Source organism: Lathamus discolor, chromosome 3 (genome assembly GCF_037157495.1).
Source record: "Lathamus discolor isolate bLatDis1 chromosome 3, bLatDis1.hap1, whole genome shotgun sequence".
In the NCBI taxonomy this organism is placed as follows: Eukaryota; Metazoa; Chordata; class Aves; order Psittaciformes; family Psittacidae; genus Lathamus; species Lathamus discolor.
This window is the reverse complement of record NC_088886.1, coordinates 13017817-13040194: the sequence shown is the minus strand read 5'-3', so window position 1 is coordinate 13040194 and position 22378 is coordinate 13017817. Positions and strand designations below refer to the sequence as shown.

Sequence of the window (22378 nt, the reverse complement as noted above, 5' to 3'; positions counted from 1 at the left end):
ACAACGAAAAGTGGTAAAGGGAAAACCAGAAGACAGATACATGAGTCTGTCACAAAGCCCTTTTCAGAAACCTTCTCTTCCTTTCGAGAAGAGAAAATTACCTTGTACATTGCATATGATTTAGGCTCATTTTTTTTCCCCTCACATTTCTACTTTCAAAGAACTTTTATTTTAAAAGCATAAAATACAAAATTTAAGCCCAACCTGTCAGCAAAGGGTAGTTTGTTCTGAAGAAAAGCCTCTCGGCTTTGAACCTTTGCCAGCTGACCCCTAAATGGCACTGATGGGGTGCTTCTCTGCTGTAGCTACTTTGGAAACACTTAGCGGATGCTTACCAGGCAGGATTTAACTTACTAGCCATGGAGTAAAGGAGCAAGATTCTTCCAAGAAATTTCTGGGGCAGCGTGTAGATCAGTGGGAAGTGTACTGGAATTTCTGACCTGAGATATGTGGCTCTCTCTTGCAGTATCTTACATCCTCCCACAAGTTGGAGGAAGTTGGGTGAATTTGCAGTGTTCCCCTTGCCAAGATGAACTAATTTTTTCAAGCCATAGGTGGGGCTGGCTTTACTGCAGGGAGTGTTACTGATGCTGTGCGAAGAGGAGAGATTCCTTCATTGCTCTGTCCTCAACCTGTTTTGGGGTCTTTGCTACTTGATGGGTGAGGGCACTTGCTTCTGGTGGAGCTGCTCCTACCTTCCCCACTGGTGCTGTAATTTTTTGCACGTGTCACTTCAGATGAGCTTCTCCTGGTGATGCTTAAGCTATGACAGAAGCAGAGCTGCCCATTTCCAGACAGGGGTACAGCAGGTCCAGTGCTTAGATGCTCCCTATGGTTTCTAAAATGTATGATACATTTTAGAAATGATACATTCCCCACTTCCTGTATCAGAAAGTGGGGAATGAGCACATTCCACAGACAGACTGGCCTCCCTTTTGCAGGGTGCATGCTAGCAGCTCCTTTGGCAGGACTGTCCTGACCTTGTTTATTTTGGACTTAGGCACCATAAAATAGCTTGTTAATTTCTGCTCATTTAGAATTATAATTAGACGTTACCAGATGAGTTCTGTAATACTACAATTAAAATGTTATAAAAAATGTTGTGGTTTTTAATACTTCGTAAATTGGTTAAAATTCAGTTCAGAGCACACTGATTGCAAGCTCTCTGTGTATGCACATCGTTATTAAAACCCACAAGGATAAAACCAAAGCAGTGATCTCTCATAAAGAATGTACCAGTAAAAACATCATGTTACTGGGGAAGGTTTGAGTGATGCAGAATCCACACACTGGCTGGCGGTTGAGCAGTCAGGGACATGAGCTCCAGCACTGGGTCTCTTCAGTAAGCAAGGAAGAAAAGTCAGGGCTGCAGTTCCAGTCCTGGGGTATGAAGAGAGAAGGGTGTCTCTGAGGGCAGGGTGCAGCTGAAGCTGTTTTGGGTTTGCTTATTGCCTCTGTGAAATGCAGGGTGCCTTGTGTTGAGAAAAGCTCTTCAGCAAGTGGCAGCAGATGCCTTGGGCCTTAGAAAATCCATTATATAGTGGGTCATGTATTACCAGAGCAGGACTGCCTTGGTTATGCAATGCAGAGTGCTGTCCTAGTGCAAGCATCCTGCCTATTCAGGTTGATTCAAAACATTTCAAGGGGATAACTTTGTCCTGCTTGCCTGGGGCCAGACTAAAATATACAACTGGCACAAGCACGGTGTTGTTCACCCTAGCTAATTTGGTAAAACCTCTTTTCTGCTCATGACTGGCTCAGGTCCACTTTAACTAATGGGCTAGGCACATACTTGGAAGTGATGGACATAGAGCTGTGCTCTCTGAGCTTTCAGAGGGAATGCCATCAAAACCACTTGGATGCGTTAGTCTGCAGGTAAGAAAAAGCTTGGACATCTGGTGGCATTGCGTATCCAAAAGTAAATGCTTAAAACTTGGAGCACGTTCCTTGTGCGTTGCTAAGGGCCTTGGAGCTATTGTTTATTGGCAGCTGAGGAGTTGCTCTGTGCCGCTGTTAATCTGATATGTTTGGATTTGATGAACAAGGTGCTGCATCTCATATCGTTAGCCCCACACTAGCATCAGTCATGAGGAGGAACAGGGGCTGGTCCTCTCCTTGGAGCTGTACTTAACCAGGTCCTGCGTAAGCTTGCCTGGTTTTTCATCAAGCTGGGTAATGTCTTTCCCCTTTAAGATCTTTTCTGTTTTTCTGCTGGAAGCATTTTGCCTTCAGGATTTTACATTCTGGCAACTAACAAAATTAAAATAGCTTTCCTCCTAAGTACTATGAAACGTGCATTAAATCTGATTTCAATGGTTCCAAGTATGTGTTCCAGCACACGAATGTACGAATGGATTGAAAAAAACAGCTAGCAGTAATTTTCTTTCCTTAGGTTTCACTGAATCGTATCCCAAGAAGCTGCACATTATGTATTACCCTCTTTATGCTTTACTCAAGGTCATGTAAAGGTGGTGGACTGGAGGGAAAGAGTGTGTAATTTCAACAGTAAAGCTACGAAGTTGCTGCAGACGGCATATGGGAAGTCTTATTTTTCAAAGGTCTTTCCATCTGCTATTGGCAGAAGTCTCCATTGCAAAAGGGCAGTTTTGTGTGAGATACATAATTTATTTTCTTTTTAGGTTGTTCTTTTATTAGGATTCAGGTTTATCATTAGCACCGGATGATTCCCTTGGTAAAGAGGATGCATAGAGGTTGCAAGATCTAACTGGGATACAGATGAAATGCTCTCAAAGTTTGGGGAAGAAGGGGTTTTTAAGGTTGAATTGTAAAAAATCAAAAGGTATCCTCTTACGGAAGCAGAAGTGCTGTGGCGGTGGGCTTTTGTTCTCCTTTGAATACCTTAAGGTTGAACTGCAAAACTTGAAGCTTCTAAGGCCGTAGAATGACGTGGAAGAGAATTACGCTGAAGAGTGAAGAATATCCAGTATCTGTGCCACGCTGAATGTAAGAACTGATCTCTCCTGCGGCCCTCTTGAGTGTAGAAATGCCAAAGCCATTGGAAGTAGCTACATAGCTGCCATGTGCTCAGTACCCTTGGCTAGCAAATTATGCCTTTTCTAGTAACCAAGAAATTGCTGGGTATTGAAAGCAAAAACCCACATAAATTTATCATGGATTTTATAATGGATGAGGGCTCATGGGACGTACAAGATCACGCAAGGTGCAAGCAGCAGTGAGAGCTGTGCCGGGGTGATGATCTGCCTGACTTACCTGAGAGGTAGCGTTGTTTACTTTTGCTGTGTGTTTTGGATTTCTTCCTGAGGCTGGGAGAGGCAGTTGTTACAGGTTCATTAAAACGTGCAGAATAGTTTTAGCCTCCCACCTTTTCTCATCTTTCTAATCTGACATAGGTGAGGTTGTGCATCCTTTATAAGACGGCAGGCAGCATGGCTCTGCAGCCGTGTGGGGCCTTCCTATCATAACCTGTGTGTGATCCACACAAGTGAGTTTACTTGCAGAATGTATGCATGAAAATGGGAGCATGGAAGCAGGTTTTGGCCTGTTGGACACTATGAAGTCTTAAAATTTGCTTTGTGGTGTGAAAGATGGAAGATGGCTGGTCTGCCCAGGACATGTTGGATTCGCTGCAGCCTGGATGCAGCTGTTATCTCAGTCCCTGTAGCCAGGAAGTAACTAGGAAACTGCTGCTTTGATCTGCTAAACAAAGAAGGCTTGTAAAATATATTAATTGATTTTCTTCCATCAAACAGTTTTGAGCATACAGCCTCAGATCTGAGTGAGACAAAATCCTATGTGTAGTTGTTTTTGTCTTACTGTATGGAATATGTATGATGCAAAAGGCCTGAATTTAATTGTTAGCCTGAAGTGCTACTGAAGGAGAGAAAGTGTAGTTTTGGACTGAGTCAGAGTTAGGACTGACTTTGCCACCATTAGTTCAGGATTTCTTAATTTATAGACCTTTGGTTTCTTCATCTTGAGTAAGCATTATAGTATACCTAGGGCTTGATTTTTATTTACATCCCTTTAATACAGCTTGGGTACTATGTGGTATATGCTACCTCAGAGGGTGTTTTCTTTTGCCAAAGTAAAGCAAAGGGGGCTTAGTAGAAGGAGAAAAGAAGAAAGGAATAATCATAAATTTAGCATCTTATTACAATAAGCTTGATTGCATCTTGGTTTCTTTGTAGGTTACAGAAGCAGTTTTCATTTTTCATACAGAAGGCAATTGCATGAAACTTGTGCTTTCATAGTTCCTGCTTATTAGTTGCGAAGGGAATTTCTGGGTGCTGTCTTCCATGGTAACAGCCAAATGCCTCCAGAGCCAGAGGACTGTAGGATGCTGGGGGCGTTCTGCGTGGAGAGAATTTAGTTTAATAAATTTAATAAGCCCATCTACCCTACTGGGCTGTGCTAACTACCTGCATGCAAACTGAGCATACATAATGTTTGGGCAAAGGTTAGAAGCATTCTGTAGGAAAGGTTAGCTCCAGAGCACACCGAAGCAGCAGCTCTTCTTATTTTAGCTCTCAGTAACGCACACAATAATGGGGTTCAAGCAGTATCTGTGGTTGAGACAGTAATAACAACTATGATATAATTAACTTCAAAACCCTTTAGGAGAGAATAATTCCAAAAACTAGCATTGAAAATGTTCATAGTGTCACAAGATGAGAATTACAGAAAGTTTAATTAGATATATAAACCCTCCAGTAGGGCATAAGCTGTCTGCTAAATGATGGCATTAGGAAGAAGCTATCCCTGTGGCAGCCTGCTGCTGTCTTTTCCACGGTCTTTGGGATGGCTGACGTGGGCTGCGATCCGGTCTGGTGTGGTGATGCTGCTGCTGTACTGGTCGTGGCCACTACATCTAGAAAGGGTGGCAGCCAAGATGCATTTGTGAACTTGCAGCTTCATGGGCGCTCGCTGGACCTGTAGAGAAGGATTATCATCTCTATTAGCATGATCAAAGCAGTAAGTTCTTTTTACTCAATTGCTGCACGTGACAGCAGCTGTGAGACAGTGGGTGGAGGTTTTGTCGCCAGCATGTGCATGTTTTCCAGACCCTGGCTTAAAATAGCTCCAGACACAAGTAGTCGCTCAGCATTGTTTGATTGTCTATGTATTTGTCAAGCTTCTGCCGAGTCAGCAAGGTTAAAGTTGTTTGTAGGACCCTCACAAAAGTTCTTCATGAATAGCTATGACTGTGTTGTGTGCAGTACATGACTATAGTCATTGAGCTCAGGGGAGCCAAGAAAAGGATCAGAATGTTGAGACTGATGCTAAGCTTCAGAAAGGATAACTTAAAATTAAGTGAAGAAGTTGTTCAAACCATCCCTGAAATTAAAATGGGAGAAAGTAAGTACAGAAGGAAGCCAACCAATTTCTTGATGTGGTTTGAACCCAACAGCAGAACATAAGAAAGCAAGCTGGGAAAAGCAGTTAAATTATTAGGGCTGGGAGTAATTCACACTAGCTAGGTGGCAGGTTTGAGAATCTGTTATAGATGAAAATTTGGAAACCCAACTCCAAGGTTTTAGTAGTAGAGTCTATAAAGTATAATGGGTGCAAAAGGAAAATTAGGCTTATAGAATCATAGAATAGTTAGGGTTGGAAAGGACCTCAAGATCATCCAGTTCCAATCCCCCTGCCATGGGCAGGGACACCTCACACTAAACCATGTCACCCAAGGCTTCATCCAACCTGGCCTTGAACATCGCCAGGGATGGAGCACTCGCAACCTCCCTGGGCAACCCATTCCAGTGCCTCACCACCCTTACAGTAAAGAACTTCCCCCTTATATACGATCTAAACTTCCCCTGTTTAAGTTTTAACCCGTTACCCCTTGTCCTGTCACTACAGTCCCTGACAAAGAGTCCCTCCCCAGCATCCCTATAGGCCCCCTTCAGATAGTGGAAGGCTGCTATGAGGTCTCCACGCAGCCTTCTCTTCTCCAGGCTGAACAGCCCCAACTTCCTCAACCTATCTTCATACGGGAGGTGCTCCAGTCCCCTGATCATCCTCATGGCCCTCCTCTGGACTTGTTCCAACAGTTCCATGTCCTTTTTATGTTGAGGACACCAGAACTGCACACAATACTCCAGGTGAGGTCTCACAAGAGCAGAGCAGAGGGGCAGGATCACCTCCTTCAACCTGCTGGTCACGCTCCTTTTGATGCAGCCCAGGATACGGTTGGCTTTCTGGGCTGTGAGCACACTGAAGCCAGCTCATGTTCATTTTCTCATTAACCAACACCCCCAAGTCCTTCTCTGCAGGGCTGCTCTGAATCTCTTCTTTGCCCAACCTGTAGCTGTGACTGGGATTGCTCTGACCCAGGTGTAGGACCTTGCACTTGAAATTGAAAAATCCAAGGTGGGCTTTGAAGAATTAGTGACTGTACATAGAAGATAAATAACTTGGGCAAATCAGTGCTATTGTCTTGTGTGAAAACTGGTCTTTGTGGATGATGGGAAATTAAAGGTGACAGTTAAGGAAGAGAAGGGTATGGGCAGAAAGGGACATTATTACTTTGCGCCAGCTTTTAACTGTTAAAAAGTGTTGTGGAAGACTCGGTGCTAATATTGTGCCTACTCTTTCTAAATATTAAAGATAAGCAAATTTCAGAAATAGATGTCTTGGCAAAAGCAGATTTGGAATAAGCTATTAATCTGAAAAGCATTAAGCGAGCAGACCCCAATAGTATGCTATGTTACGTAAAACATAACTGAACTTCCAGCAAAGTAAGGGATTTTTCATTAGAGTCACTTTTCTTTTTTCCAGAAGGAAGTTCTTTATATACTTCGTAATCTGGTTGAAGGAAAAAATTATTGAGGAAGGAATAGATTTCTGGAAAGATCGTATTCTCATAGGGTCCAATTTTCATGGATTCTGCAAAAGAAAACTGTCCTAGTAATTGCTTGAGATGGCCAGAGAATGAATTTATAGTTTGTTCGGATTCCAGGAGGTCTCTGAAAACTTTCTACATGGAGGCTGCTGACAAAGCTGAGTAGACATAAGAATGGAGCAGAACCATTCTTATAAAGAAGAAACTGACTTAGTTTTAAACTAGGATTGATTTAGAATTTAGTTTGGTCTTAAGCCAGTAGACACCATGCAAATCCTGGCAGGGAAGGAAAGACAGATTAACCCTTATCTGAACAATCATTTGCATTCTTGCTGTTCTGGTTAAAATCAGTCAGTCTGAGAGATGCAGAACCAGTGTGTTTGGCATTGCTGGAGACAGATGTAGGAATAACAGCACCACAGCTGTACAGTAAATAGCAGTCAGCTGCAGTGTGTTGTAAGCAGCAAGCCCAGGAGGACCGTATTTCTCAGCCTTCCGTCTCTTTAGGTTAAAATCTTCTGTTCCACACACTGGATGTGCAGAACTTGATGCCAGAGAGTTGGGATTTAGAGGAGAGGACTTGAGTCTGTTGTGCTTTTAAACTTTACACCCTTGTGCTGAATGCAAGCCTCTAATGATATGGTATTAAAAACATACTGCCACGTGTATAGTGAATTGTAGAAACAGCACAGGACTTGCTTTGTGCAAGAGGCCACTCTCCTTTGCTGATAGCTAAGGAATAGCTGAATCTCTTCCTGATTTTCGTAGGATTTTCTGCTGCCCTGCATCTTTAATCCATGCATCTGGTTGCAGTGCTGGGCTTATTCTGTAAATGTAAAAGACCTTTGTTGAAAGGGCAATATGCAATAGTTTACTTCTTGTAAGGAGAGTTTACAGTGGGCATTAAGAGCCTATACACTTGGGTAGGGTGATCTACAGCGATCTGTATTTAGTGTTGTCTGTGAATGATGGCTGGGCTTGTGAGGCTCAAGGCTGATCTATATTTTAAGTGGATGTTTTGACTTATGACCATCGTTATTTAACAGGGCCCTTCACAGTCCTTTTTCCAGTGGAAAAAAATCTTCCTTTTTATCTAGGATTGTCGCCAGGCAATGACACCTTCAGAAACAAGTATCTTCAGAAGCAAATGTAGCTAATAAGGCTGTCAGGAATATCCAAGCTGTGCTTGCATCCTGCTTAAAAGCTTCTCTTTCCCCCTGCTCCTTTCGTTGGGTCAAGTTGTGATTGTGTGTTCAGGATCGCAAAGATCTGTAGCTGGGTCAGCTTGTTGCTGAACTCTTCACACTTGCTTTTTTTAATGCTTTGCCAAAATAAGAAGAATCTTTGTGAAGTACTTCTGAATCATTCTTGCTGTTGTATTTCCCCGTACCAATCTGCCTCTGTTCAGTTACCCTCCCATTCAGTTAACCCACCCTTATGGGATATTTTGGAGTGTTTGTGTTTTTTCTGCTCAGTTTTTAATTTCCGTCCAAATAGATGATGAAGTATTTTCCTGCTGGGTTCTGTTCTCTCTCCTGATTTTGTTTTTTTCTTTTTCTTTGAGTATTTGCTGAGAACATTCAACATACATTTTCTTTTGTTGTGTCTCATTCCATTACTCACAGCTATATGCCCCTGGCTAATTATACTCCTCCACTTCTTTCATGGTGTTTGTATCCTTCATGTACTTAGGGATGGTTATCAAATACCCATCTTGCTTAGCCAGTCTGTCTAGCGCTTGTGACTTGACAGGGATTTTTATCCTTCCCAGTTCTTGAATTGCTTTGCTCATCCCTTCTCTCCAGATGGTTTGAGAGTCTTCAATCTGATGCTCTAGGCCTGCTCACACTGGGGTCCTGGAGTTAATACATTTGCTCACGTAGCAGTCGCTTTAGCTTTTGGCCTTTTTACTGTATTGCAAGTTCATCTGAAGTTTCTCCCTACATCTGTGCTAGTGTTGCCATCTTCATATATCTCCCCACTGAATCTCTCTAATATGTTCCTGCATGTGGGAGTTTGGAGTGAAATGAGACTCATTTTGTCTTTTTTGGCCATATTGCTGTACTCCCCAAGTCTCTTTATATTATATTTCTTGCAGAAAAGCACAAAGAAATCTATGCTCAAGGAATACTAATGTAGTGAAGTGAAACATTCAAAAGTCATTAACTTGCATGTAACTGTGCTTCTCCAACTTTTAATGTGTGCAATATGATGATCTTGAATTATATGGTGCATCATGGTTTTCCTCTTTCTCCTTCAGAGCGCAGATGAGGTGTTATATGCAGAGTGCAGCAGTTGAGCTGTAGCAATTACTGTTCTCATTTTTAATAGAACAAATAGCTGCTTCATTGCTTTTGTGTGTGGCATGTGTCCCCTGCTTGCTAGGTCAGTTCTTGATTACCATCATTTGTGTGACACCCCAAAGTACTGTGGTGGTTGGGTCCCTCGGGATCACTGGTTCCCCTTCAGGTATTTGTGTAAAATATGAAGCTGTGGGTAAGTGTCCAGTAGGAAAATTGGTTTTGTTACGTGCTGCATGTGCAGTAGGACTGGAAGAAGCTGATGCAGTTTTAGCACTTTCTTTACTATCGTCTGGGTGGTGTCCGTTTGGTATTTTCTGACCTGCATCCTTGGGCTCAGGTTGAATAGCAAATGCAATTGTTTCAGGTTCCTTTATTAAAAGATACTCTAATGTCTCCAGGTCAGATGAGGTCATTGTTTAGGCACTGGGCTTACCTTCCTGTCATCTAAGCTTATAGAGAATCTTTTAAGCGTGTTTCACAGCAAACGCGGTGTGGGTACCCACACTCGCAACTGAACCTGGCAGTTCTATGGACTTATGGGGGTTCCTGAAGGGAGCATTTTTGTGCTGACTTGTTAGATACTTTGGGTTTTAAAGTAGCTTTAACTTAAAAAGTGATTTTAGTGCAGTATTTTTGTCCCTGGTTTGGAACCGGCAGGCTTACTTTGGGGATGCTTTTCTTCACCATGCTCTTCATGGCTAGTGACCCACATGACACTTGCTTCAGTTCAGTTTAGCTTCCAGAAGAGTTCATAGAGGACATAAGCTATTCAGTGCTGGTTTGAAATTCCTCCTGACTCTTTAAAGTTGACTGCTTTTTCTAATCTCTTTGCTGTCTCCTATGAGACATACTCATTGCCAGTATTTCCTAGTACCATATGAGCTGTTGGTATTCTTGGCTCTGTTTTAAATGAGTCCAGCTTTTTCTGCTTGTCTGAAAGAATCAAACCATGTAGGTTTCAGAAACGTTCTCAAGACTGCCTGTTTTCCATCCACCTGCCCCACGGCAGAATCAGCTATATTTAAATGAAGTTTGCTATTTTTTTTCTCTGTTGTGCTTTCCTGCTTTCTAGTTTCCTGCCAAACCAGCTCTCGGTAGTTCTAAGATTGAGTTTGGAGCATAGGCAGGAGTTAAGCTTGCTAAACTCAAAGCTGTTTTTGCTAAGCCATCTGGAGTGCTTCGTTAGCCTCAACCTCCTTCTGGCTTACATGGTCTAGAGTTTATAATATTTCCAGGACCAGATGCAGACGTAGCAATGAGAATGTATGTGTATTTCTGAAAAACCTTCTTCTACAGTGTCTAGGCTCCCAAATGCAATGTTAATTGTGAGAGAGTAGCCAAAGCAATGAGAGTAAAGGAGGCCTTCAAATGAAGGTGCACAGGGGAGGATTCCAGATGAAAGAGAGAGCAGCCTGAAGCAGCATGAGGTGGCTGGGGCAAAAGGCACACTAGAAGTCTTAAGAGCATTAGTTGATTGGTTGCTGTTGGACTTGATTTTACTGATTCTGATTGTGTTACCAATATTGGTAACAAATAGTGATTGTATTTGTTAGAGCAATACTGATTCTGTGGTTGTTACCAAGATCTACCAACACTATTTGGTTTATAGTTAAGTTCTGTGTTAGGCTGCCTTTGTGCCCCAGGAAAGGAAGCCTTTAGCAGCGGTTCAGGGCAGCCATGCAGAACTATCAAAGTAACAGTGGCCTTCTAAGGGTTAACTGAGCTTCAGCTAACACCCTGTTGCCTTGCCCTGACTATTGGGTTGTCTTATTGGGGTTGAGCACCTTGCTTCTGAAAACGGGAGCGCTGAACCACTGGGAGAGGCTTTTTCATGTTTTCAATTTCAAAAGAGAATGACAGTTACTGAGATTTATAAATTTTTTAAACTTTCCAATTTAAAGGGCTTTAAATATTCAACGCAGACAACTCTTCCATAGGCAGACGGCCGTGGAAAGAGGAAGTGGTGAAGTTTGATCCTGTTAAGGGCCAAAGGTGCTCTATTAACTTTGGAGGGACAAACAGCTGTCTTGCGTAAGAAAATCTGTCATTCCTACCAGATGGTAAATCATTATAGAGCACTAAACAGTTGCTAAAAGATTAAGTCTATAAAGCATCTGGCAGGATAACTGATAATTCATCAGTTTTGCATGATGCATGTTGTATGTATCTCATGGGCTTGAGAGGAAAGTTATAAATCTGTCAAGCTTGAAACTAGAGAGAAGCTTGATCACATTGGCTGAAGAAAGAGAGGAATTGAGAGACAGACCTATTCTTTAGCTGAGGTTTTTGTGTTCCTGCGAGTTACTCTTGAATGAGGGCTGTGGAGGTGCCATTCACGTGACTTCTGAGCAATCTGCACTCAAGATATACCATTAGACCAGGCACTTTTGTTGTAAATGGAAGTGAATGAAAGAGGAAAAGCTCTCTGAAAGCTATTCATCCCCAATCTGGTCTGATACATGCCTAAGATGTTTTCAGCATCACCTGTAAAACTTGTTCTGTGTCCTAAGCTGAGAGAGTTTGACACACATCATTAGTTCTGACACAGTAATTTCAACCCTTGGTGGTGGTTTGGGTTTTTTTTTCCTCTCTTCCCCCAAGAAGAGTAGCCTCTTAAGATTCTGGCTGCTGTTGAGCCAGATGTAATGCTGCTTAAAGTGTGCTTCAGTGGGTTCACTTCTCTGGGCTGCACAAATTAGTACTTTCTGTACATGCAGAATTTAGAAACATAATCTTCATTCTTAATCCAGGCACTTCTTCCCATTCCCATGCGGACCATATCTGTAGAGCTGGCTAACAGCGGGCAAACTGCTTGGGGACTGAATAGAGTTTCCCTTTGGAGTAGAGCTTATGCAGCTATACAGATACAACTGTCTGTATCTGTCTCTGCAGTATGAGGCGTGTTAATGGTGCGTTTAGTAATTCTTTGGCAAGAGATGAATGAGGATATGGAGGTGGGAGAGCAACAAAGAGAACTGAGTGTGCGGCTGATATGAAGAGCCTCTTCTGCAGTGTTCGGAATCTGGCTGCTGAGCTTACTTGGATTTATACTTTCTCATTGAGATAATAAAAGCAGGATGAGTTGATCAGTATTCTCTCTGCATCTAGGTTAGAACTAGGTTATTTTGTAAAGTATTTTCAGATGTCTTGGCTGCAGAAGACATTGCATAAAAAGGATTTCTCTGTGTTGTATGATACACCACGTGAAATGATTTACTGTGCAAATACAGTAACAAAATGGAGGAGAATCCTGATCTGCTGTTTGTTAGTGTGAGGCGATGTAAACATTTAATATTTGTTTAGGTGGATTCTCTTGAGATTTCTTGCCGATTTCCCGTGGCACTGTGGTTGCTGCCGTTCTTTGAGCACCATGTTCTTGTCAGAAGTAAATGTGTTCCTAACGTGTGAGACTCGCTTCCATCGAAAACACAGTGGTTCTCAAAAAGAAACCCCAACAAAAAACCACCAAAACCAAACAAACCAACCCCATTCTTCCAAACATCTAGCTGAATGCAAAAATACATGTGTTAGAGCAGTCTTGAGCATCTGCCACCACAAGTACGAGCGGTGGGCTGTGCCATGCATGGCCTGTACGCTTGCAGATATATTGCTTCAAGGATACTCACGGGGTCCACTCGGGCTGGCATTTGCCAGTGTGAGAGTTTTTCACTGTCAGTGCTGTGTTGCCAACCTTCAGCAACCTTTTGCAGGTTAGTGAAGGAAAATCTTCTCACCTTCTGAACGACTCTTGAGCGTGTGGTGGGATGCCCAGCACTGCAAGAGTGAGCTCCTGTCCTGCTGAGTGTTGTCCCTTTGAGGGAAATGGGGCTTGCCAGCTCCTTTAAAATCGTAACAGGCAGACCTTGGACTGCCAGGTGAAAGTGAAGTCAGTGTATTCTCATGAAAAGATGAAGAACACGGATGTACCAAAATAGCTTTTTTTTTTTTTTTTGCTGCCTTTTTTGGTTGGGTTTCAAGGAATCAAGGATGAGGGGGTCATTAAGAACAGCCAACATGGTTTTATGAGGGGGAAGTCATGTATGACCAACCTTATAGCCTTCTATGAGGAAGTGACTAGGTGGAGGGATGATGGTAGAGCGGTAGATGTAGTTTTCCTTGATTTCAGTAAGGCATTTGATACTGTCTCCCACAGCATCCTCATAGATAAGCTAAGGAAGTGTGGGCTTGACGATCAAGTAGTGAGGTGGATCGAGAACTGGTTGAAAGGAAGAAGGCAGAGAGTTGTGGTCAATGGCGCAGAATCTAGCTGGAGGTCTGTGACTAGTGGAGTTCCTCAGGGGTCGGTGCTGGGACCGGTGCTGTTTAATATTTTCATCAATGACCTGGATGAGGGAACTGAGTGCACCCTCAGCAAGTTTGCTGATGACACAAAACTGGGAGGAGTGGCTGACACACCAGAGGACTGTGCTGCCATTCAGCGAGACCTGGACAGGCTGGAGAGTTGGGCGGGGAGAAACTTGATGAAATTTAACAAGGGCAAGTGTAGAGTCTTGCATCTGGGGAAGAACAACCCCATGTACCAGTACAGGTTGGGGGGTGACCTGCTGGAAAGTAGTGAACGGGAAAGGGACCTGGGGGTCCTGGTGGATAGGAGGATGACCATGAGCCAGCAATGTGCTCTTGTGGCCAAGAAGGCAAATGGCATCTTAGGGTGCATTAGAAAGGGAGTGGTTAGTAGGTCAAGAGAGGTTCTCCTCCCCCTCTACTCAGCCTTGGTGAGGCCGCATCTGGAATATTGCGTCCAGTTCTGGGCCCCTCTGTTCAAGAAGGACAGGGAATTGCTTGAAGGAGTCCAGCGCAGAGCCACAAAGATGATTAAGGGAGTGGAACATCTCCCTTATGAGGAGAGGCTGAGGGAGCTGGGTCTCTTTAGCTTGCAAAAGAGGAGACTGAGGGGTGACCTCATCAATGTTTACAAATATGTGAAGGGTAGGTGTCAGGATGATGGAGCTAGGCTTTTTTCAGTGATATCCAGTGATAGGACAAGGGGCAATGGGTGTAAACTGGAACATAGGAAGTTCCACGTTAACATCAGGAAGAACTTCTTTACTGTAAGAGTGACAGAGCACTGGAACAGGCTGCCCAGGGGGGTTGTGGAGTCTCCTACACTGGAGATATTCAAGGCCCGCCTGGACAAGTTCCTGTGTGATGTACTGTAGGTTACCCTGCTCTTGCAGGGGGGTTGGACTAGATGATCTTTTTAGGTCCCTTCCAACCCTTGGGATTCTGTGATTCTGTGAATTGTCTGTGTTTCTACATCCAAACAAATGCCAGAGTTAAGCCAACTTCCAAGGTAATTTGCTTTGTTTTGGAGAAGGAATATCCAATCCTCAGTCATTTACACAGTTCTGTCCATTTTGGGGAGGTTGAAGGTTAGGTGTTAGCTTTGGCTAAAACTTTTCTTTATAGACACTTTTCTTAATGACTTTCTACTGTTGCTCTGGCAGCCCTGTGAACTGGCAGCTGATTCAGTTCAGCTTCTGTTTCTCCTGCTTGGACCCATCAGGACTTGTCTGGTTTGCACCAGCTCAGCTGGATGGGCCAGGCTATGCTTAACATATAGTTGACCACAAACATATGCAGTCACGCATATCTCTTGGAAAGATGGACGAGGAAGAGTTACACGAGCTGAAGACTATTTCTTGTAGCATGCAACTTCAGAACTGTTTGTTGTAAGAACAGCTAAAGGATGCATTAATAGCCCATAATGGAGACTGGACATGAAGATAAACTTGGAGATGGGCATGCATGATGCCTTGTGATCCTCAAAACCAGCTTATTGGATTAGGGGACAACAATGTGGAGCTCCACTGCTCAAGCAGGAAAAACGGTTAAATTTCATTTTTAAAGTATCTGTAACTGTCTTTACAATGTAGTTTGATATATTGGCAGTTAATCTGTGTGTTATGTTTCATAGTTTTCCTTTTCCTCTCTTGGTTTGCAGGAGTGAGTCTGTGTCTGTAACACTGGATGTACTGACCACTTGCCTCAGATTGAAGAGGACTTGCTCTACTTTGGAATATGGTGCCTAACTTCTGCATCCCAGTACTCACTGTGCCAGCAGCCATCCTCTGCTGCTTGATGCTGCCTTTAGCAGGAGCGGACAGTAAGTAACATTCATTTTTGGAAAGCTTGAATACCTTGCAAAATTTCTTTCAACAAGTATTAAACCTTCTTAGCTTGTACTGAAAACACTGAACATTAAGGGATAACCCGCTCAAATTTCTTGTTTTCAGATATGCATAATGCAGGTAAACGGTATGTATGTGAAAGGGGCACAGACAGAGCTAAAAACTAGCACTAGGCTGACAGAAAAATCTATTCAAGAGCAGGAAGAGTTTCTGTAGTAGCTGCAAGATCAAAAACCTGACAGTTTGATTTCTAACATGTACAGATGAGTAAAGAAACTTGGGGGCAGAGGAACAGAGAAGTGGCAATCTCTGTTACTTTATTTTCCTTGTTCTTTTACAAGCTCTTGTAATTTGTGTAGTATTGAGACATCTCTCCCGAGTCAGTGGGTGATTGAGAGCTGTTGGGGAAAGGGTGCGAGTTTTTACCTTCTTGTGTAGCTCTCCTACAGCTACATTTCAGCAGAATTGGAGTGGAATGTTTCCTTGTAGTCACGCTTTAAAGGTGGTGTGTCCATGCCTGTTCTGATAGTCTCACAGTGCTGCTGTGACTCCCTTTGTTTAGCCCCATATAGAGCCATATAGGCCAAGGAGAGACCACTGTGCACAAAACGGTTGTGGACAGGCAAAAGGAGAGAGGCTTGGCTGACAGTGGACTGCTGAAAATACCTCGGAGTAGGAATTTCTCAGGGAATGAGTTATGCAGAGTGTGAGAAACCTTCTGGGTTCTTTGCAGTCCTGGGTTTTGTAACTTGGGTGTATTTGCTAGGCTACCCCCAAGTATTTGTGCAGCCCTCCACCCCTTTATTTTAACCAGGAACCAGCTTTTCGGTGTTCAAACATTTGCACATTTGTTGCAGACTCTGGCAGTTGTGAACACTCCGTGCCTTTGAAAGCACCCAGGGCTCCTGGGACGCTTGAGTCGGAGCAGAGAGGTGACCGTGATGCGCCTCCTGAGCTGCCACCAACCATCTGCTTCTCACTCCAGCTTTAGTCACCAGGCTTATAATTAAGATGTAATTATGGGAAAGTTGAAGGCAATCTTCATTCATTTTGGTAGGAGCCTAGCTGAGTGGAAAAAACAGACTGGGGGTCCTAAATGTCCTTGACTGAATGGGAGGGAGTAAATTTGGAGAAGCTGGAGAGAAGAGTGTAGGGGGGATGTGAAGAAAGATAGAGATTCACTATTTTTGTTGTCACTAGGGATGACTTGCACAGGCAGCAAGTCAGCATGCAGTCTGCATGAGTCTGAGCTGCCCAGTTACACTGGGGGCAGCCACTGTCTCCTTCCTCAGCTTTCTTCCCTGGTTGCTGGTGCTGCTGGAAGATGCTTTTTCAGATCATTTTCTCTACACATTGTAGCTCATTTTGGAGTCTGGCACAGGGAGGTATATGTTTAATGTTCTGAGTTGTATGAAAATTCCCCAAGGTTTGCTATCTCTATCCTAGCCCCCCTGAAAAGGAGAGAAGCATCTTTCCATCTGGTATTCAGAAGCTGGTGGAGCCTGAGATGTCCTAGGATAGTTCCTGTCCTGAGGACAACTTGCAGGAGACATGGTTTGTTAATGTTGTGGAATACTTCCACATGCTTAAATTTAACAAAACTGGCTCCGTTTCACAGGCCCAGATCCAAATATTGGTGTCTCAGATGTGGAGACACATCTTCTGTGTTGAGAAGCAAGCAGATCTGTATGTGTGCCTTTTTGTCTGGCACAGACTGAATTACTTCTTCCTAATCTGAAAGGCAGATCTAGAGGACAATGATCTTTTAACTACCACAGCCACCATGGATTAACCAAGGGTTTCCTATGATGGAAAGTGCTTTGTGTGTTTTAGAGACTTACAGCTTTTTTGTTATCTTACCCCACTGAATCTTGCCACCAAATCTCAGTGGCAGGGAGGTGTGTGAAAGGGCCTGCTCTGTGCCTCTGCAGTGGGGAGGAGAAAGTCAGCCCCAAACCCTGCAGATTTCATGTCCTGCCATCAGTGGTGCATGCAGGCAAATACAGGAGTGAATACGGCACTGAGGAGTCCCAATTCAGGGTATCAGTGAAGGGCAAGGAGAATGTACGATCACACATGCACACTGTAAAAACTAAGGAGGGATGCTGTTAAAGGAGCACCCCATATGCTTCCTGTTCCATTTTTTTGATCCCGTAAATTTCCTGTTATCTCCAGTTAAAGACTGTTTATTTACATGGAATCCTGATGCAATATGGCTGTTCCTGAGATTTTGCTGTGATTCTTCCTTTTCCCCATTGCAGTGCTGCTTAGAGGCAGTGTAGGGATGCGTAGGTTTTGTATCTGCAAAGCAGTCCTACAGTTCCCCAATTAAAAGCAATGAGATAACTGGAACAGGGTTATCCTGGAATTCCTGGAGTCAGTCTCCAGCATTGCTTTTTATAGGAACAGTGATGATTGAGGGCAAGGAAGGGAGGGCTGGGGATGTGTCCTGCCGCATCCCTGGTGACAGGCGTCTCATGGCTGGGTGCTCAGGAGCATCCACAACTGGGGTTTCCCACCTTCTCTGCTGGGCTTTGGAGCTGCTGTTGTCACAACACAGCGTTGCTGCTGTAGCTTGCTGACAGTTAGGCAGCTGGCAGATAGCTGGATGTTAACGCCTGAGATAAACCAGATTGAATATGTATCACCTAGCGGAATTAGCGCCGGGCATGCACCGTGATGCCTCTCCTGGAACTGAGTTCATGGGAGATGTGAATAATGTCGGCACTGAGGAATCGAAGGGGCATCCAAAGGTGAAACATGTGGCAGTGCGTCAGAAAAAGAGGGGCTCGCTGGGTGCCTCCCTGCCAGCAGGATGGGAGCGGTGGGTGCCGGCCACGCCGGTGGGGTGCTGGGAGGAGAAGGTGAGCAGGAAGGGGCACGTGTGTGCGAATGCAGCCGTGCTCATTTGGCAGAAAGCGCTTCCAAATCCTCCCCAGCTCTTACAGGCTGCAGGAAGAAGTTATTAAGTTTTCTCTGTGATCTGCCTGTGTTTCTGTCAGGGTGACCCTAATTCCATTAAAGCAGCTCGGAGCTGATTCAGGATCGCTGGTTTACACCTTCTCCTCAGCTCGCTTGTGGGGTTTTTTGGCTTTCCTTCGCTATTTTTGTTATGATGTTCTCTGTGCTTCCCTGTCTGTCAGCTTTTGATTGTGCATGGGGAAAAATGGCTTTGCAGATTTCATTTAATGTTCAGTTTGATTGTCAACTAAAAGGTGCTCTTTGCCGCCTTGTGGAAATATGTCATTTAGTCTAATAAAACAAAAACCAACAGCAGCAAAAAACTCCCCTCTCAAAACCAAATGCAGAGAAAAGGGGAAAAAATCAATCCTGTCATCAGGAATCATCAGCAGCGTGTTTCCTTGTTGGCTGCTTTTCTGTAAAAATCAGGCTTTGTTTTTGAAGTCCTGGGCACAGCTTCCATTAGCCAAAGGAAGAGCCTCGGTGACCCATCCAAAGTCTTTTCTAACTGAAATAGATCTTGTGCGTCTTGCACAGGATTTCAAAGGGCTTAAGGAAGAAACCCACTTCAAAAGTGACCTTGTAGAAGGAAGGAACTAAGGCAGAATTAGGCCACCTACCTGTGAAGTGATACGTGGTAAACAAACAATTTGCACCTTTTGATTTCTGAGGATAGAGCAAATTTGGCTTTTTGTCTGAGGGGGTAGGGGAAGCTTGCAGCAGTGAGCAGGGGCTGGTGAAAGCAGGTCTCTGGCTCTCACCATCTCCACTGAGCAAGGACCCTAACTCTGAAGTGTCTCAAGGCTGCCCTGTCCTTTGTAAGAGGGGCTCTATATCCAAAAGGTATACATGTCATAGGTGGCTCGGAGAAGCTGTGGCTGCCCCATCCCTGGCAGTGTTCAAGGCCAGGTTGGATGGGGCTTTGAGCAGCCTGGTCTAGTGGAAGGTATCCCATGGCAGGGGGTTTGAAACTGGATGATGTTTAAGGTCCTTTCCAACCCAAACTATTCCATGATTCATACAGATCTACATTTATTTTCCAATTGACCATGTTACTTGGATGCTAACTGGATTGAGGAGATACATCAAAAAAGAAAACAGGAGGGTGGGATGTTGATAATTCTGAAGGTTGGGAAGAGCACTGAAGGCCATTCTAGACACAAGGCTCTCGGTGAGCTCTGTTTTGCCAACGATTTTGCATTGCATCTGATCTGCTGTCTGGAGGTTTTGGACAGCAGAGCGCTGGTTCCCTTGTGCCCTAGCTCTGCTGGCTGCTGTCACTGCTCTGTGTTCTGGGGACCCGGGAGTGTTGTGGCAGGCTTGACTCCCTGGTTCAGCTGCTCTGTGCTTTATAACCTGAACGATGCCTCAGCCACAGCTCAGCTCCAAATACAGCTGCTCCGGGCCACCCTGTGGGACACACTTGCTGTTGTGCAAGTCCAGAAAGCAGACAGTTTGTGGAGCTGGGAAGTAGAGTCCCATCCCAAAAGCTGGACCTGAGGCTTCTCCACTGTGGCCTTGCATCTGTTTCTGCTTCCTGGTTTCTTGTTTGCATGCCTCTCCCCAGACACTGCATGTGGTGATTACGTGTCATTGGTACGATCAGATCCAGGTATTGCAGCACAGGTAAATACTAATTTTCTGCACGTCTACCTTGACTAGCTTCTCACATTCCATCAGTGAAAAGAATATGTAAAATACTGTTTTGGAAAACCCCTGTACCCGAGGCACTGGGGTTGCATCATTAAGGGACAGGCTGAAATACTAACCACAGTTACTGTGCAGCTTTATTTTTGGTGTCCTTACCTATCATATATATAACATTTAGGTATAAATGGATCCTGCAGTTTTCCATAAAATATCTAAATGCTGCCTGCTTGTAACTGAATGTTGCAGACATCAAGGATGCTGTGGGAGCAAACACTATGTATAGAGTAGACAACAGATCTTTTTCTGCATTCATAGTTGTGCTTTTTTAGCTCCAGCACTTGGAGGAGGGATGTGAATTTGTTTGGGTAGCTGCCTACAACAGGTCACAGCGTCATCATTTGTCTTTTTTATTTAAAGCCAACATCATTCATCAGTCAGTATCAGTGCTAGGTCAAAGGGCTGCCTAGCCCCAAATCCCTTGTCTGGCAGTGGTCAGTACAAAGACCCATGGAGGATGTAAGAACAGCATATGTACATACTGATCCTTTGCTGGTGTTGCCTCCTAGCCTTCAGTGAGTGGTGGCTGCTGTGGTGTAGCAACTTCAGACAAGCTCGCTTTGGGTTTTGCTCTCAGACAGCTCTGAGGATGTTGTCAGTCTCCAGGGACATCCTGGAGTCATGAAGACCACAGCTTGCATGAAGACCATGGCGTAAGCTCTGACTTTTGCCTCTACACCGTAGCTCCTTGTTTTAACCCCCTTAGTGCTGCTCTTCAGGGTTAAGCAGTCTCCCTTGCCATTCACATCACTCAGATGCAGATGTATAGCCACAGTTACTCTCTGGCCATCACAAGGCAGTTCCTATGTTTAAGTGTCCATGTAAGTTATCTGTCGCAGCACGAAATGTTGAGGGTCTTATATATTTAATACGCTTTCTTTGAGGGAGAGTGTGCTTATTGGCTTGGTGATACAGAAAAACAGTAAAAATACCTGCTTAAAATTTTGCCTTCAATGTAGATTCATAGATTTTAAGGCCAGAAATCAGATCAGTATAGTCTTCTACTCTGACCTGCATAGCACAAGCTATATAATTTCAGCTAGTAATTTCTGCATCTACTTTTAACAGGTGTGGATGAGCTAGCATGTAGCTTTCAGGAGAATGTCAAATAATGAGTTGAAGACTAAATGGTAGAGAATTTACTCATCTCCTGTATAATCTGTAACAATGGCAAGTAATCATTGCTTCTAAAAATCTGTATTTATTTCAAGCTTAGTTTATGCAGTTTTGGGGTTCAGGCACTGGATGTTGTAACCTGTGTCAGCTGGGCTGGAGACTCCTGCTGTTTAATGCAATCTCCCTGAGAAGCAAGTTAGAGTGTAGGAAGTTAGACAAGCTGAAAGTTTGTCCATTTCATTGTACACAAATGGGTTGGTCTTGATTGTTCTGATCAGAGATAATGTTTATAGTTCTTCACTAGTTGTCTGGACTTTTCAGTATGGTTTCTAAAGTCAAGGGACCAGGACCCAAGATGTGCAGTGGCCACATCTTGCCGCAGTACGATGGGACTTTAGCCCTTTTACCCATAGCATTGAGCTGGTTACACGGTCCTCCACAATGACCTTTGAATCCCTTTCTGGGCCTCTGATTCCCAGGATGCAGACTCCTATTTCACTAGTGTGATTCTGGTTTTTGCTCATGAATATCTGCCCCTAAGTACATTAAAACGTGTTTTGCTGGATCCCAGCTCCTCCAGTCATTCTGTGCAGGTAATGTTCCCTTGCTGTTGCTAGCTGACTACCAGTCTTAGTAAAGCTTACTTTTTTACTCTCCAAATCTAGTTGCAAGTTAGTTGTATTTATTCCCAGATGTCAATCGGTTGTGACTATTTGCAGAGGCTGCTGTATTGTAAGGACATTTAAAATATCCTATAGTAGTGATGGTAACGATCTTTGCAGATGGAAAGGAGTGTCAGAAAACTGATAATATGGTTTGCTGTGCTGCTGCTTGCTACTAGCAGTACTGACGTCAGATGGGTGAGAAGTATGAGGTCTGCGGGAGCCTTTCGGTGTTTTAGCTGAGCAGTTGTAAAAGGCAATGAAGTGGTAATAGGGATGCTTTTTTGTTTCTTTGATTATCTGTTCGTTACATCAGTGCTTTAGAATGATACTGTAATATAAGATGATGAAGCTCATTTCTGTGAACAACCAAGAGTATGAAATTTGTTTGCTCAAAATGTTAGTCTTTTTTGATGATGAACATGTTTGGTTTATAAATGGGGGGGGTGGGGAAGGCATCTGTTCACTGATGCTTTTTCTCTGGTAAGATGTCTCTCTTTATGTATCAGTAGCTGAAAAGCAGTGGTGTACTTTTAATTGAATGCTGTATTTAGTCCCTTATGAGAATCGGGGCTTTGTCTATGCCGAAGACACATCTCATTTATTTTGTTGCTGTGAAAACACTGTAGGGCGCTTACTGAAAGTTTTAAGGCA

At 43.8% G+C, this 22378-nt stretch overlaps 1 protein-coding gene across 5 annotated transcripts in view; it reads left to right on the top strand.

The window, feature by feature from the left end:
- PTPRF (protein tyrosine phosphatase receptor type F) overlaps window positions 1-22378 on the top strand; it is a 394296-nt gene that overhangs the window by 124445 nt on the left and 247473 nt on the right. For all 5 annotated transcript variants that reach the window (XM_065673567.1, XM_065673566.1, XM_065673568.1 and 2 more), the window contains one exon: window positions 15092-15253. In XM_065673567.1, the coding sequence (XP_065529639.1) occupies window positions 15169-15253 (85 nt within the window). In that variant the 5' untranslated portion in view covers window positions 15092-15168. The remainder of the gene's footprint in view (window positions 1-15091; window positions 15254-22378) is intronic.